Source organism: Vulpes lagopus, chromosome 21, assembly GCF_018345385.1.
Source record: "Vulpes lagopus strain Blue_001 chromosome 21, ASM1834538v1, whole genome shotgun sequence".
In the NCBI taxonomy this organism is placed as follows: domain Eukaryota; kingdom Metazoa; phylum Chordata; class Mammalia; order Carnivora; family Canidae; genus Vulpes; species Vulpes lagopus.
This window is the reverse complement of record NC_054844.1, coordinates 17,908,322-17,922,876: the sequence shown is the minus strand read 5'-3', so window position 1 is coordinate 17,922,876 and position 14,555 is coordinate 17,908,322. Positions and strand designations below refer to the sequence as shown.

Below are 14,555 nucleotides of genomic sequence, written 5' to 3'. Positions count from 1 at the left end.
TTTGTTATCACTGCCTACATGGAAAACTAGCAGGAAGGTTTTAGGAAGAAGGAAAGGGATCATCATCTAAATTTTCTCACAGCTCCTTTATGCACTAATAGGGAGAGTCAGAAAAAGCATGTGAGGAAGAAAGAAACGCAGGGAGTAGCTAAAATCGGGGTAAGGAAAATGAAGAAAGGGATGGAAACGTTTTCACTTCCCATTCCTATTTATCCTCCCTTCACAACTGACCAAAAAAGTTATATACTCACTCATTTTCTAAATAGAATCTGGATGAGGTATGTGAAGTACATCCAGTTAGGATTATTGTATCTTAACATTCACACAAGTGATAAATAAACCTAGGCTGCTCTTGATAAATGTAGACTGTTGAAGAGCCTACTAACTGAGCTGTAAAAGCACAAGCAAATGAAAATAGTATACTTAAAAATGAAACAAACAGCAAAGGAAATTCTATGATTAGCATAGCTTTTCTTATCATTAAAAACATTTCTGTACAGGACTCATCTTCAGAATGGTGGTTAATTAGAAGCCAAATTATATTGTTCAAGCTATAGGGACCAGAGGTCAAGATTTCTGGATTGACTGTGTAACATGTAGATGTTCAGAATTTCATATAAGGCATTTTTATTTTTTATTTGTGATAAGCATTCTGGAAATACCAGAAATGATTTTACCTCTGAAGCAACTCAGAAACTATACTTAGCTCTATTTTTTATTAACAGTAATAGGGATTAAGAGAGTTTCAATCAATAACAAACCTTCTTTTGACCATTTCACAAGGGGCAAGAGAAAAGCTGCATTTTGTGGCTGGCCTTAGGTTATTGCAATGATTTATTTGAGCTACAAGAATTAAGTGTTAAAAAGTGAGTACTAACTAGTACATATTCATTTGGTATGATATATAGTATAAAATGTGACCAGAGCCTTTTCCTCTTTCAGATTTTAAAATCTACTTTCCAATTTGTAGTTATATAAAAACTGGTGAATCAGTTTACAAATTAGGCAATAATGCCAATAATGCCAATAATGCCTAAAAAAACCCAACAGATTTGGTCATCTAAAATCGGTTACTGGCAGTAACAAGATTAAAAGCTGGAAATGTTTTTTTTTTTTTTTAAAAGAGCTGAGTGAAAAATTATTGTAATTCAAAATAAAGAATTCTTTTATATAACTTTATAACCTCACTGTTGATAGAAAATGTAGAACAGTTCAAAAGTATTTCATTTACACTAAATGTAATTATCTAAAACCATAAAAAAATGTTTTGGTTTATTTAAAGAGAGATTTTTCTGTAGGAAAACCTTATATATTTAGGCATATCTGAGTTTCTGGGCAAAGTCACCTTTTTTTTCTACATATTGTCTAATTATTGTCTAAAAATGGCTCATTTAAAAACAAATAAATAAAAATAAAAATGGCTCATTTTTTCCCCATCACAAACTGTTTTGATTGTGCAAATAAGCATTCAAACTCTTGTGAAGTATATCCAGTTAGGATTATTGTATCTTAAAATTCTGTAACTCTTATTATCCTAAAATTTTAAAATTGGACTAAAATAACTATTTCACAATCTAACATAAGAAAAAGGCGAACTACTGGAAAACTTCTGACATGTAGCAGGAGTGGAGAGGATCAATGAAAAGTTGAGATTTTGGAAACCACCTATAGGATCACTAGAGTGGTCCTTTCCAGTAGCACAGGCTTAGTGGAGTGTCCTTAGAGAGGACAAGGGAAATAGAAACCTCAATCGGATCTGGGTCACTTGGGCGAAGGGAAGGAAACAGAGATCTGTCTGGGAAAGGGAGTTGAGGAGAAGCATCTTAGCAAATGGTGGTATTTTTGATGTATTTAGCTGAACTTTCTTATGATTTTTTAAAAAAGTTTATTTAATTATTCAAGTAATCTCTGTGCCCAACTTGGGGCTCAAATTCGTGACTGGGTGAGATCAAGAGTCGCATGCACAGACCAGGCCAGCTAGGAGCCTCCGGTGATTTTTCTAAAGGTCTGTGTTTGCAATTCCAGTTATGTTTTATTGAGGCCAGTAATAAATTACAGTGACCTACTAGGTTTATTTCCAGAGATACTATATAACTTCAGATTCATATTTATATTCTTGTTTTTCAAACCTAGTTTTTGTAGTATCCCATCATTTTTCAGAACTATCTCTATTTATAGGCAAAAGCTTTTATTTTTTTTATTAACCATGTATCTTAGAGCCTTTTTTAATTTTTTTATTAACCATGTATCTTAGAGCCTTTCTGGCAGTGTGGCATTTTGAGGGAAGACTTCTTTTACTATTTCATTGGCTAATGTGTCTTTATTAGATTGCTTTCAAAGTCTACAATGTACACCGTGGTTAAATTTCAACAGTACACTCTTTGGAGTGGTTTGGAATTTGGAGTCACAAAATACTGACTTCTAAAGCATTCCCATAAGCAAAATCATGATGAAAAGGTGGGAAAATAAAAACTATACATTAAGAGAAGTGTATTTATTTCATTTAAAATTTTTTTAAAAAACGACTGAACTTCTTTTAAAGGGTTATCCTAATGTAAAATCCCTCTTTAAATAGAACTAAAGCAGTACACTATTATTTTGCTTTAAGTAGGCAAATATAAATAAATATGTAAACAACTGTCTTATAACCTTTCTCACAGTAACTTCTTTCATTTGGTAAAATGTTCAAGTTTGAACATTTTAAAACAAACTAAAACAAGTTATAGCTTAATTTATATAGCTAAAAATACATTCATTAGAATAAATTCTATGTTTAAGAACATATCAAAAATTCTCATAAAATTAAAATTAAATATTAAAGATAATTTCATAAAAACTGAAATATGGAAGTATCAGTCCCTGTTCATGAAATGCCATTCACCCTAATCATCCACATCCATTGCTACCACTAAGGTAATTCGAAGAACTGTAGGCTACTATAAAACTGTCTCTACATAGCAAAGACCAAACACCAGGAGGAGATGGCAAAAAGGACCAAAGTTATACGATTAAAAATGACCATCACACTTTCACCCATATGGAATACATAGCATGTCCCTTCCCCATTCCCTGGTCTTCCAACAAGGCATTCCCAGCTTGGTATCTATTTCTTTAATTAGGTCAGCTCCAAGCAGAGATAAGCTTTAATGAGTATATGAGTCTTTTTAGGATAAGAAAAGGGAAATCTGGAGAATTCAGGCACTCAATTTTCCAGTAACCAGCATCTGTATGGCCCCTAACATTCACATCTGTCCTTTCTACTTGGTTGTTTTGTGTGTGTGTGTGTTTTTTTTTTTCTGGTATTTCTGAATTCACTGTTAGGAATCTTATTCTGTCACTTGTAAAAGTCATGCTATTAGCTCTAAATGCCTGAAATATTTGAGTAGCCTGGAAAACTGTACTACATTTCAAGAGTTGTATTAGGTATCATAAGCAAAAAAATTCTACAAATCCCACCTGATGATCCAAATACATGGTGTTCCTTTGAAGATGATGTGAAAGAATTTCATTCTAGTAGGCATCAATCAAGAAACAAAGGGATAGAGAAAGAGGGTGTAGAGTTCATGAAAAGTCAATTTTGAGATAAGAAAAACAGGTAGTTTACCACAACCTACTATGTCACAGTATACAACTTTCACATACATGCTCCCCTATAAACTGTACAGATGATATACTAAATTATTATAAAATTATACCTAGTTTCATAAGAAATTAAATAGACATGCATAGAAGCTAAAATATTAAGCAGAAAAATCCTTCAAATGGCTTTAGCAGACTCGATGTTACAAGTTTTACATGTTTATACTTTTCCATGACATAGGACTACTTCTTTGGATGTTTCTCCTATAACCAGAGGCTATTAAACCCTTTGAGAAAGGTTTACAAATGTGTTCATTCTTTTAATCAAGAACAAAAGTATCTTATACTTCATCTCTGACATTTAAAAGGTAGTATCACTATAATATATAATTGATTTTCAACTAATTATTACTTTCCAGGAAATCATAGGACTTTTCAATATCTGTTTTATCAGATGTGGAAGCTTCAGTATACAGCAAATGACAATACTGTTTTGAAGTCTGTATGCATTTCCTTCCTCACGGCCAAAAATTGGTGGGTAAGTGGGTTGGAAGGCTAAGAAGAAATTCATCCTACCCATATTTCCCTTTAATAAAGTATAAATAAGTGAATTCTCAAAGGGTCAATAGGAGATCGTAATGTTGCTTCAATGACTGTATGGGCTCATGCTCGACACTAATGACACCAAACTGATTAATGAGTGGCTCAAAATAAGTGGTAATGGCAGATGACACATACAAAACTCTTCATAGCTGACCTTTGGGCTGTGGGCCTCAAGTTTCAGCTGCATGAGCTGTGCTAACGTGTGCTCCCGGACACTACTCAGTTCGGCCTGCTGCCGTCTCAGCTTTATGAGCAGCAGCGTAAGCTCCTCTGGCTGAAGGAGTACAATTTAAGAATCCAAACAGTGGAAAACAGATTAATTGTTGTCTTAAGTGACAGATATTAAACCAAGATTTCTTGGCAAGTTTCCTCTTATGGTTGACATCAAACATAGTGCCTAGGCACTATGATGATAGGTCCTACATAAATGCATAGATATCTAGAGAAATAGAAGGAACAGTGTTACTTTAAAAGATACAGCAAAACAACAGTATATTAAGGCAGTTTCTCAGAACTCATGAGAGAGCTATTAAAAATGATTATTAAAAGATATTTTAAAATGACCCCTAAGACTTTTACAGCAATACAACAATATCTATATATCCAACACTCTATTTTAGAGAACAGCAGGTAAATAAAAAGATTTAAAATTCATACAAAACTTGGGACAGTATCTTCATATCATTAAACTCAGTACCTGGGATCTATTAATTGCTTCCCAGTTATATTTTTAAATGTCACTGTTAGTGCATTCACAAGATATTTTAAATGACCAAAAGATCAATTTTTATTTTTTAAGGGAAAAAAAAAGATAGCATTTAATACAAATGGAAAGGTTCCATGACTTCATAAACCTTCCTCCCACACTCTGGGGAAGGCAGAGAAACTTCTGGTTCCTGATTGGCTACTATGATCCCTAAAGGGAATAAATTTTCAAAGGTAGATAAAATTCCTTAACGGATCAAGCTGATATATTTTTCTTTGTTAGAAATGCAATAAAGTATGGTCATTGGCAGTCTTATAGGTCATAAAATATTTGGTGGTTTGTTATGATTAAAAACTGCAGATGGGCCGGAGGGGAGACTCTCATCCCGTCAGAGCTACAGGGTGCTTTAAAACCTTCAAGGCCAAAAAGTGATCCTGAGATTGATTTGTCTTGCCTGCACTACAGTGTTAACACTAGTTATCTTCTGTTCTGTTCATTTGCTGTTGCTGTTTGTTTTCTATACAACTTTTTTAAGGGACAGAAATAATTTTTAATTGTTATCTAAAATTACATTAATTTTAGATGAAAAAAAGTGTCAGAAGTAAACCATAGTTACTATGGGATTCTTGAGATAAAGCCATCTACACAGATGAGACAACAGTCTTTTATATTAAAGAGTCAAAGAACTTGTATATGTGTGACTTAAGAAATTTCATAACAAGGAAAGAATAGTTGCTTTTGCCCTGATGCCAACCACACCTGGTGACCTTGTGACTATGGGACAGTCTGTCTTATGACTACCGTATCAAGCTCTTGTACCACCATTATCAAGGGTGGTAATAAGGGATTTAGTTATTCTAAAATTCAGGGTGATATTTGAAAGAAATACCAAAAGCAATCTTGAGAGACTCTGGTTTATTATTTCCTGAGTTAAAAAGATAAAGAGATTTTCAAAAGGACAAAAGGTTCCAGTAAGTTTCCTATATACTTAACTTTTGAGGCAAAATAAAAACAGGCACATTTTGACCCACACAAAAGGAGGCGTTAAGTGAATTTTATCCTAAATATCCACTAGAGGGAGCAAGGCAGAAGATTAAAAATTCATGATACTTAGCATTATTTTATGATATAGGTCTGTTTCTTTGTGAGATCAATAATATTTAAAAATTACAACACTTAAAAGTTTTTAGTTTTAATCAAGCAATATTTATAACCTTTAATAAATAAGCTTCCAGTAGTTTAAAGCCAGACTATCTTCTTCAGGTCTAAGCATGTAAAAGATAAAAGATGAAATAAAAAAATGTCTGCAAAATACATACGACATGAATTTGTTTTGATTCCTGCAGGAAGAGAATTTTAAATGAGGAACAACTATCTAGGTCCTCAAATTACATCTTCATAGGACCTGAAACTATCTACTGGTATTAACCACAGATAAAAGAATGCCATTAAAATAAAATGAAGTAATGAAAAGTCATCTTTTCTCTTTAATGTGAAGAATAATAGTGTCCTGGTGATATAACTCCTTCCCAATTTGAACATCATACCGATGATGAAACGATGACGGTAGGTACTTGCTAACACCTAGTGTATTATTATAGTTTCTCTCTGCATAAATAATATAAATCAGATTTTTTCCCCCTTGAAGTAGTAATCTTTACAAAACTTCATGGGAGAAACTTAATGGGCCTGTAGTGTGAATACACATGGTTGATTGCTTGCTGGATTTGTTCCACTAATCAACTTCTCCAACTTCTGTTTTAAGAAAGGGGAATTAACATCCAGTGAAGTAAAGAAACCCACCGAGGTTATACAGCAAACTTTGAAAATATAATCTTATATTTAGGAATTCCGACATTTAGGGAGACATATCCAGTTAGACAATGAAATGGTTACACGAACCCAAATTCTTCTGATGAGCATCTCTTCCACAAAAGCAGCATGGTTTTTCTTTGGGAGGAACCTCTCTCAAAAATTCAAACTCAAAAGCTCTGTCAGATATGTATCATGTAGCACATATATAAAACATGATATGATAAATAAAAATAATGAACTCACCGTTTTGCCTTGGAGGCTCTGGGGACTAATAGACTGTAAAGTTAGGCCAGCTGGCATTGACCTCCTGTCAGGCACATAGACATGCTAGGAAAATAAAGGTACAATATAAATTCTGTGGTCCATGTCAACGATGAGAAATCTTAGGGCTTCATTATAAAATATCATTAAAATTTGTTATTATTGCTTATGTAAGTAGATATTAAAAGTTGCTTGTGAAGTGGTATCTGAAACTGTATCAATGAACTTTTTATACTCTGTTACATTAACACCTATTGGTTTATAGACATACCTGGGAGATATTGTGAGTTCAGTTTCTGACTACTACAAGTAAGTGAATATTACAATAAAACAAGCCAAATGAAATTTCTGGTTTTCCAGTGCATGTTAAAGTTATTTATACTATGCTGCTGTCTATTAAGTATGAAATAGATTATGTCTAAAAAATGTGAATGCCTTAAAGATACTTCATTGCAAAAAATGCTAACCATCATCTGAGCTTTCCATGATTGTAATCACTGATCACATATCACCACAACAAATAGTAATAAAATGGTTTGAAATATTGTGAGAATTGCTAAAATGTGACACAAACATGAAGCGAGCAAATGCTGTGGGAAAAATGGTGCTGATAGACCTGCTCAACCCAGAGTCGTACAAACCTTCAATTTGTAAACAAAACAAAACAAACAAACAAAAAAAACCCAGTATCTGCAAAGTGCAACAGAAGAAGGTAACAAGGTATGCTCGTGTTTATGCTTTAAATGGATTTTTTACTAATTTTTTTCTGTAATATCAAACACTGGTCATGTGGAAAATACTGGTTCATTGAGATGTTGACACATATCAATATACAAATTCAGTAACACACAATTGTTAATACCATCACTGATCTTGAAGCACTGGAAAGCTGTCAAGCTCACAGTGGCAGATACAAGATTTCCAAAATTCTAATTTTTGCTTGAAAGCTCAAAGTTGTCATCAGTGACAAATACTGTTAGTTGTTTTCTTGGAAGTGACAGGATAACAGTTCACTTTGAGAAGCGTCTGTCAAATACCATGTATGAACAACTATAGTTTGTCTGTCATTCGTTCTTTCAAATAAAAATAGTGTTTCGTGAAAAAAGGAGCTAGTTCAGCTTGCAACTCAATCACACAAATCTTTTTTCTGTGAGTCAACCCTAATATTAGTTAGCAATTTGGTATGTAAGAGAAATGCTTTAAGCATATTTCGCATTTCATCACATAGAATATTAAAATGATATATAATGAAAGGTCAAGATTAAATAAAATTATCTTTTACTGCTTCATCAAAGGGATTTTTAAGTGAAACTGCTACTTTTATTTTTATTGCAAGTCTGTGGCACAGGAGCATACAATGACGGCCACCTTAGTTTGGAGCCAGTCCCTTGATATATACTAAGGTGCCAATACCCACCATTGCTTTGGGGCTATTAGAAAATGGTAACACAGGGGATTCCTAGGTGACTCAGCGGTTTACTGCCTGCTTTCCGCCCAGGGCGTGATCCTGGAGTCCCAGGATTGAGTCCCAGGATCGAGTCCTGCATCAGGCTCCCTGAATGGAGCCTGCTTCTCTCTCTGCCAGTGTCTCTGCCTCTGTCTCTCTCTGTGTCTCTCATGAATAAATAAATAAAATCTTAAACAAAAATGGTAACACAATGAACAATACCTTATTATTGCTATTATAAAAATAGTTTTGAGCTCATTTACAGACTTTCTGAAAGGGAATGGGAACCCTGAGGGATCCACGGACTTTGGAAATAACTAATCTCATCAAGGACAATGACAGGATAGTTTGAAAGAAAATTTTGGTAATGTTTAAGAAGGTTTTGGGAAAAGAAGCAGCAGACAATTAGTTGACTGGGAACTAGAGTACACATTCGTTTTATATTTGTTGTTGAAACAGATGCTAAATTTTGGCCAAGAATATGAAAAATAGGAGAACACTTCAATTACACACTAATAAATTGTATTAGAGATTAGTCATGAATATTTTTACTATTTATTTTACTCTATGTATTTGAGAGAGAGAGAGAGAAAGGGAAGGAGGGAGAGAGTGCGAGTGCATGTGCACACACAGGGGGACTCCAAGCAGACTCCCTGCTGAGCATGGAGCCACACACAACACTCAATCTCCCCACCCTGGGATCGGTGACCTAAGCCGAAATCAAGATTCAGATGCTTAACCAACTGAGCTAGCCGGGCACGCTAGTGTAATAATGATTTTTTAACGAACATGATTTAGCCTTTGGATGTACAAAGTGACAAAACAGTGAACTTTGTTACCATGGAGTTCAAAGTGAGCCTTTTTTGGGCAAGCCAACCTAAAGCTTCCTCCAAAAAAAAAGACAACCAACTCAATTGACTTATTCATTTCTAACTAATGCTTATTTATGGAAAGTCAAACACATACAGCTTTATGCAATGTTATAACTAAAGGATTCAGTCGAAAAGGTACATTTTAAAATGGTATAATGCAAAACATTCTTTAGAATTAAAAAGAAAATGACAGAAAAATTCCTTTCATTTTAGGTTAGACATTAAAGAACTGGCTGCGTATAGGGTGACTGATCAAAACAACTGCTTTAGTTTTATAAAAAGCTTGCTAACACAAAGCACCTGAATTCACTCCAAATAATATACTAAGCAATGCTTAAACCAATTGCATGTACAAATTAAAACATAATCTCTATGTATATCTTAATTTTTAAAAAGTATATAGACCAGTAAACATTGTTATTCTAATATGAAATTGGGCATCTAAGGAGATATTTCAATAAGCCATATACGCAGCTGCTCAGAAGACGAGGTTAGCATTTTTATCTTAGCAAAGAGCAGGATGAGCCTGATATAAGAATACAGGTATGCTGGAAGACAGCAGGTGTAGAATTTAAGTGTGTGAAGAGCCAATAAAAACGCAAGAAACCTACACAGAAAGCTGATCTATCCAGCATAGAATGCATAAAGCATCTGCTCAAAATCACTATTTCTGTGCTCCTGAAGGACCATGCATTGCAAGGTGAGGTTTTTATATGTGAGATTCTGACACTGCAGATTATTCTTCCTTTTTATTTTACTTTATTTTATTTTTTAAAGATTTTATTTATTTATTCATGAGAGAGAGAGAAGCAGAGACACAGGCAGAGGGAGAAGCAGGCTCCACGCAGGGAGCCTGACGCCGGACTCGATCCCGGGACTCCAGGATCATGGCCTGCCCCAAAGGCAAGCGCTAAACCGCTGAGCCACCCAGGGATCCCCTCTTCCTTAATTTTTAAAACAAAACAGCTGCCTTGCTTAACCTCCTCCCTATGTTCTTATCTTCTGCATTTAAAGAAGGAATAGTACAGACAGAAATGAAACACAGCACCCATAGAGAGGTGGTTACCACAAGGTTAGCAGAACTTATCTTACCTTAGGGTGATGGGCCCTGTGCCTGCGGTCTATCGTCACATCTCCTCTCTGAATTGGTGAAGATACCTCTGATCTGTATGTCCGCTGAGGGGAATATCCCTGATAAGCAGCTATTGACCCATGGGAAGGTGATGTGGGAATAGAGTGCATTGTCTGATCAGAAATATTAACCATTGTTTTAGGACTGGTCAAAGTACTGTGGCGAGGGAGGGTGCTCTGCTTATTATAAAACTGACGCTGCTGCCACTCGTAGAGCTGCCACATCGTGTCATCTCTCATTGATCTCCGTTTCTCTTCTGCTCCAGTTCCTAATGTTTTATCATGAGTGGAAGGGGTTACACTGCAGATACTTTCAGGCCTGGTCTTGCTGTTTCTTGGGAGTGTTCTATAACCTTCTGGATAGCGAGCCATAACCTGGGCTCTGTGGCTTGGCATATTTCTCGGTAATGTTTGGTAAGAAATTACTCTAAAATTAAAAAAAAAATAATTGAAATGTAAAAATGAAGAAGAAAGTGTTTTCCAGATTTTAAATAGAGTACATTCTGGTAAGTAAAATATATACTGGGACTTTTAAAAAGTTGATCAAAATATTACACAGGATATAAAATACTGATGAACAGATTTTAACCTTTTTATTCATAATTCAAAATTCAGTTTGATGAATTTACTACACTAAGTAAAAAACATCTTTGTTATTTACATAAAAGACTATTAATTCCATGAAATGTACAGTTTGGTTAAAAAAAGGAAAATTACTTATTAGTAAGAATGTTCAAGATCTAATCTCAAGTCTCCATATCTTGCTTTTATATAAACAGACCCCTAGAATCTTTTCATACATCTCACCAGAGCAGCTAAGTGAGATTTCTGTGTAGGGATGGAATACTGAGGAGTCTGACTTGTGCATGAAGACAGTAAGTAAACTACTGCAGGTGTGACTCTCTATTGTGATGTTTCCTTCAGAAAGCATGCCTATTTCTATAGGAAGAAGCACATCAGTACACTTGTGGTTGGATGAGAAAATTCCCCTTGGTAAGTTTTCTTTTGATAAGTTTTCTTAATTTGGAAAATAAATATGACTTGAAGTTAAAGCTCAAAATTGAACCATTTAAAGACAAAATACTTAAACATGAGAATATTTAGATGTACAACTGCAAATCTTAGGAATTTTACATGTTTCTAGCATAGAAATGAATATTCCACCTTCGTATAAACATTTGTGGGAGGCTTTTTAAAGCAATCTAAAAGTTCCTCATGTATATTAAGCATCTAAAATAAAGTTCCTTTAAAATGCTTTATTTTTGGATATGGATACATATGGCATATTACTAAGCACATATTATTTCAGTTTCCTAAAATGAAAGAATAAAATTGAATTTTAGTTTACATTTTTTTTTTTAAAGACACTGTGATAAAAACACTGCTTTGAATTTATCAAAATGATCCTTTAGATAACCTCATGCTTGGTCAGATACATTATATAAAAAGGATTTTAAAAAAAATCAATTAAAAATTCTAAATAAAGTTAGAATTTGTGTAGCTTGTGTCCCCCATCTTCAAAAATTGGCAAAAGGTATAACTAACTACAATTCAAATTATAAATGCAAACTTAACCCTTTAAAAGTGATCACAATAAAATCGACTTTAAGAACTCATGATCCTGAGATCAAGAGTTGCAGGCTCTACTGACTGAGCCAGAAATGTCTCATATTCTCTTATTTTTTTTTTTAAGATTTTATTTATTTATTCATGAGAGACACACAGAGAGAGTCAGAGACACAGGCAGAGGGAGAAGCAGACTCTCCACAGGAAGCCTGATGCGTGACTCGATCCCAGGACCTCGGGATCACGACCTGAGCCAAAGGCAGATGCTCAACCACTGAGCCACCCAGGCATCCCTCCTCATATCATTTTAATATCTGGGTTAAAAGAAGGGTCAGTAAGTCTACTAGAAGTATAGAATGAAGTCTTTCACTTCCTTAAGTAGCATTCTTTTCATTAGGTCAATGATTCCCAGACTTTTGCAATTAATGAAAAAGCAAAATAATCCTTCTATTCGAAAAAATTTCCTCCAAACCAAAACAATTATTAAAAAAACCTTTTCATCTGTAATGATTTAATTAAAAATAAAATATATTCCCCAAATTAGAAAGGGAATAATCTTGAAGAGCCCTTCACATGCTACCCATATATGGCAAAGTGAAATTATTGAAGATTTGGTTTGTCTCATCTTTTTTTTTTTTTTTTTTTTTTTTTGCGAGAGAGAGAGAGAAAGAGAGAGAGAGAGAGAAAGAGAGAGAGAGAATGAGCACGGTGGGGAGGAGCAGAGGGAGAAGGAGAAGCAGGTTCCCCACTGAGCAGGGAGCCCGATGCTGGGCTACATCCCAGGACCTTGGGATCATGACCTGAGCCAAAGGCAGAGGCTTTGCCACCCAGGTGCCCCTATGATTTGATCACAAAGCTATCTTAAGGTTCTAAACCGTGTGTCTTATTTTGTATTTGAAATATTTCCAATTCCTTCAACCATTCCTGCTACACTAAATTTCCTTCATCGTGCTGGTTGTTATTCAGTTTTGCAAAATCTTCACCTACAACAGACTTGCTCAAAATTGAACACTGTGCCATACTCCACCCCTACCTCCAATCCCTATAAGAACTGCTGCAGCAAAGCTAACCAATGGATGCCTTTGGGCCTGGGGTGAAGAAGAAAGTTACCTGGTACTCTGATATAATCACTATAAAGGTTCACTCCTTTGCTGCTTTCTCACCACAAATATCAACCCCCCCCCCCGCCTTTTTTCCCTCTGCTTCGTCTTCCTTCTTATCCCCACCTTCTCTACTAACACTAGAGCTAGAAACTGGAAAAAGTCCAGAGTTGGTAACCCCACGGCTATCTGCTTAGGAAGCACATCAATCACAGAAATAGATTCCATCCAAAAATTCTGTCCTATTTCTAATGTCATTTACCCCAATATACCTTGATTTGGTCATTCACAAATTCAAGAACTATTATAGAAAGCTTAATATGCAAAAGGCTCTGTACTAAGTACTGAACCACATCATAGAAGCATATATGCTGACAATATTAACTTTATATCCAGTTTGGAAATAAGAAAAAGATTATTTATAAACATATATGCAAGGGAGCAAGGGACATACATTGTTAATCTAAAACACAACAAAAACTGCCTAATAACTAATGTTTAAATTCCATTTCAGAAAAATCTATAGCACCAAACACCTCCATCAGTGCGTGCCCTGAAGCATTCACAATACGTGAGCTGGGCCCTCTTGTAGAGACATATATGGAACTTGAGCTGTTAACATATCATATGATCATTAACAGTAGGCTAATTAAGGATTACAAAGTTAAAAAGGCACGTCTGCCATTTTGAAACTGCTTTTAAAGAATTTTAATAGAAAGTTAGGTTGTTATCAAGTAAAGTTCTTTTTTAGCCCATATACTTTCTAGCATTTTGAAACCTGTTTTTCAAAAACTAGTTTCCTTCAGCGGTTTGCCCCAAAGAAATTCAAATTAAGCAACGTGTGATTTACTTTTAAGTGAGAGCTTAAGAAATGAATACTGTGAGCTCCTTCATCAGGTTTGGTGCTCCATTCACCAGCACCTGCCTGTCAAACACCATGAAAACCCTGTCCCTGTGATTCTGCCACACAGAACAATGGCTTAAGGCACCCTGCATCCTAACAGTGCCTGCCACTCACAAAGAAGCTTTAAAGCGCTGTTCACAGATGCAGATCTACTATTTGACTAAATATTAAACGTCCTTTCTATCAGAACTTTAATAATAAAAGCAAGCCTTTCATAAAGTTTTACAAAATGAATTATACTATGAATAACCTTTATGCTGCTTTCCACCAATAAAAATGATTTCATTATAAAATATCACAACTACTTTTTAAGTATGAAGTTCATATAACAGTGTAGATGATGTGTCTCCAATGATCCAAAGTAGACTCTAGCCAGTGAATCCAAAGTAGAAGGGGAGAAAAACACAGAGAGAATCTTAGCTCAAAATAACCTTCCGAAGCTATAGGTCTGCATTCAAAAGAAAAAACTCACACAGAAAGCCTTTATATATGTTAATTATACCCAGTAAAAGACCCGAAAGTTCTTGGAAACTAATACTTATGCTCAACAATTTAAAAAACCTACCTTCCA

General features: G+C 34.9%; 1 protein-coding gene across 19 annotated transcripts in view; it reads right to left on the bottom strand.

Moving 5' to 3' along the window:
* The window catches only part of PLEKHA5 (pleckstrin homology domain containing A5), a 243,905-nt gene that overhangs the window by 66,623 nt on the left and 162,727 nt on the right, over positions 1-14,555 (bottom strand). For 14 of the 19 annotated variants that reach the window (XM_041735427.1, XM_041735431.1, XM_041735435.1 and 11 more), the window contains 4 exons: positions 10,376-10,841; positions 6,947-7,030; positions 4,337-4,456; positions 3,457-3,510 (listed from right to left, as the gene is read on the bottom strand). In XM_041735427.1, coding sequence (XP_041591361.1) covers positions 3,457-3,510; positions 4,337-4,456; positions 6,947-7,030; positions 10,376-10,841 — 724 coding nt within the window. The remainder of the gene's footprint in view (positions 1-3,456; positions 3,511-4,336; positions 4,457-6,946; positions 7,031-10,375; positions 10,842-14,555) is intronic. The other 5 variants (XM_041735440.1, XM_041735443.1, XM_041735441.1 and 2 more) reach the window with 1 other exon arrangement.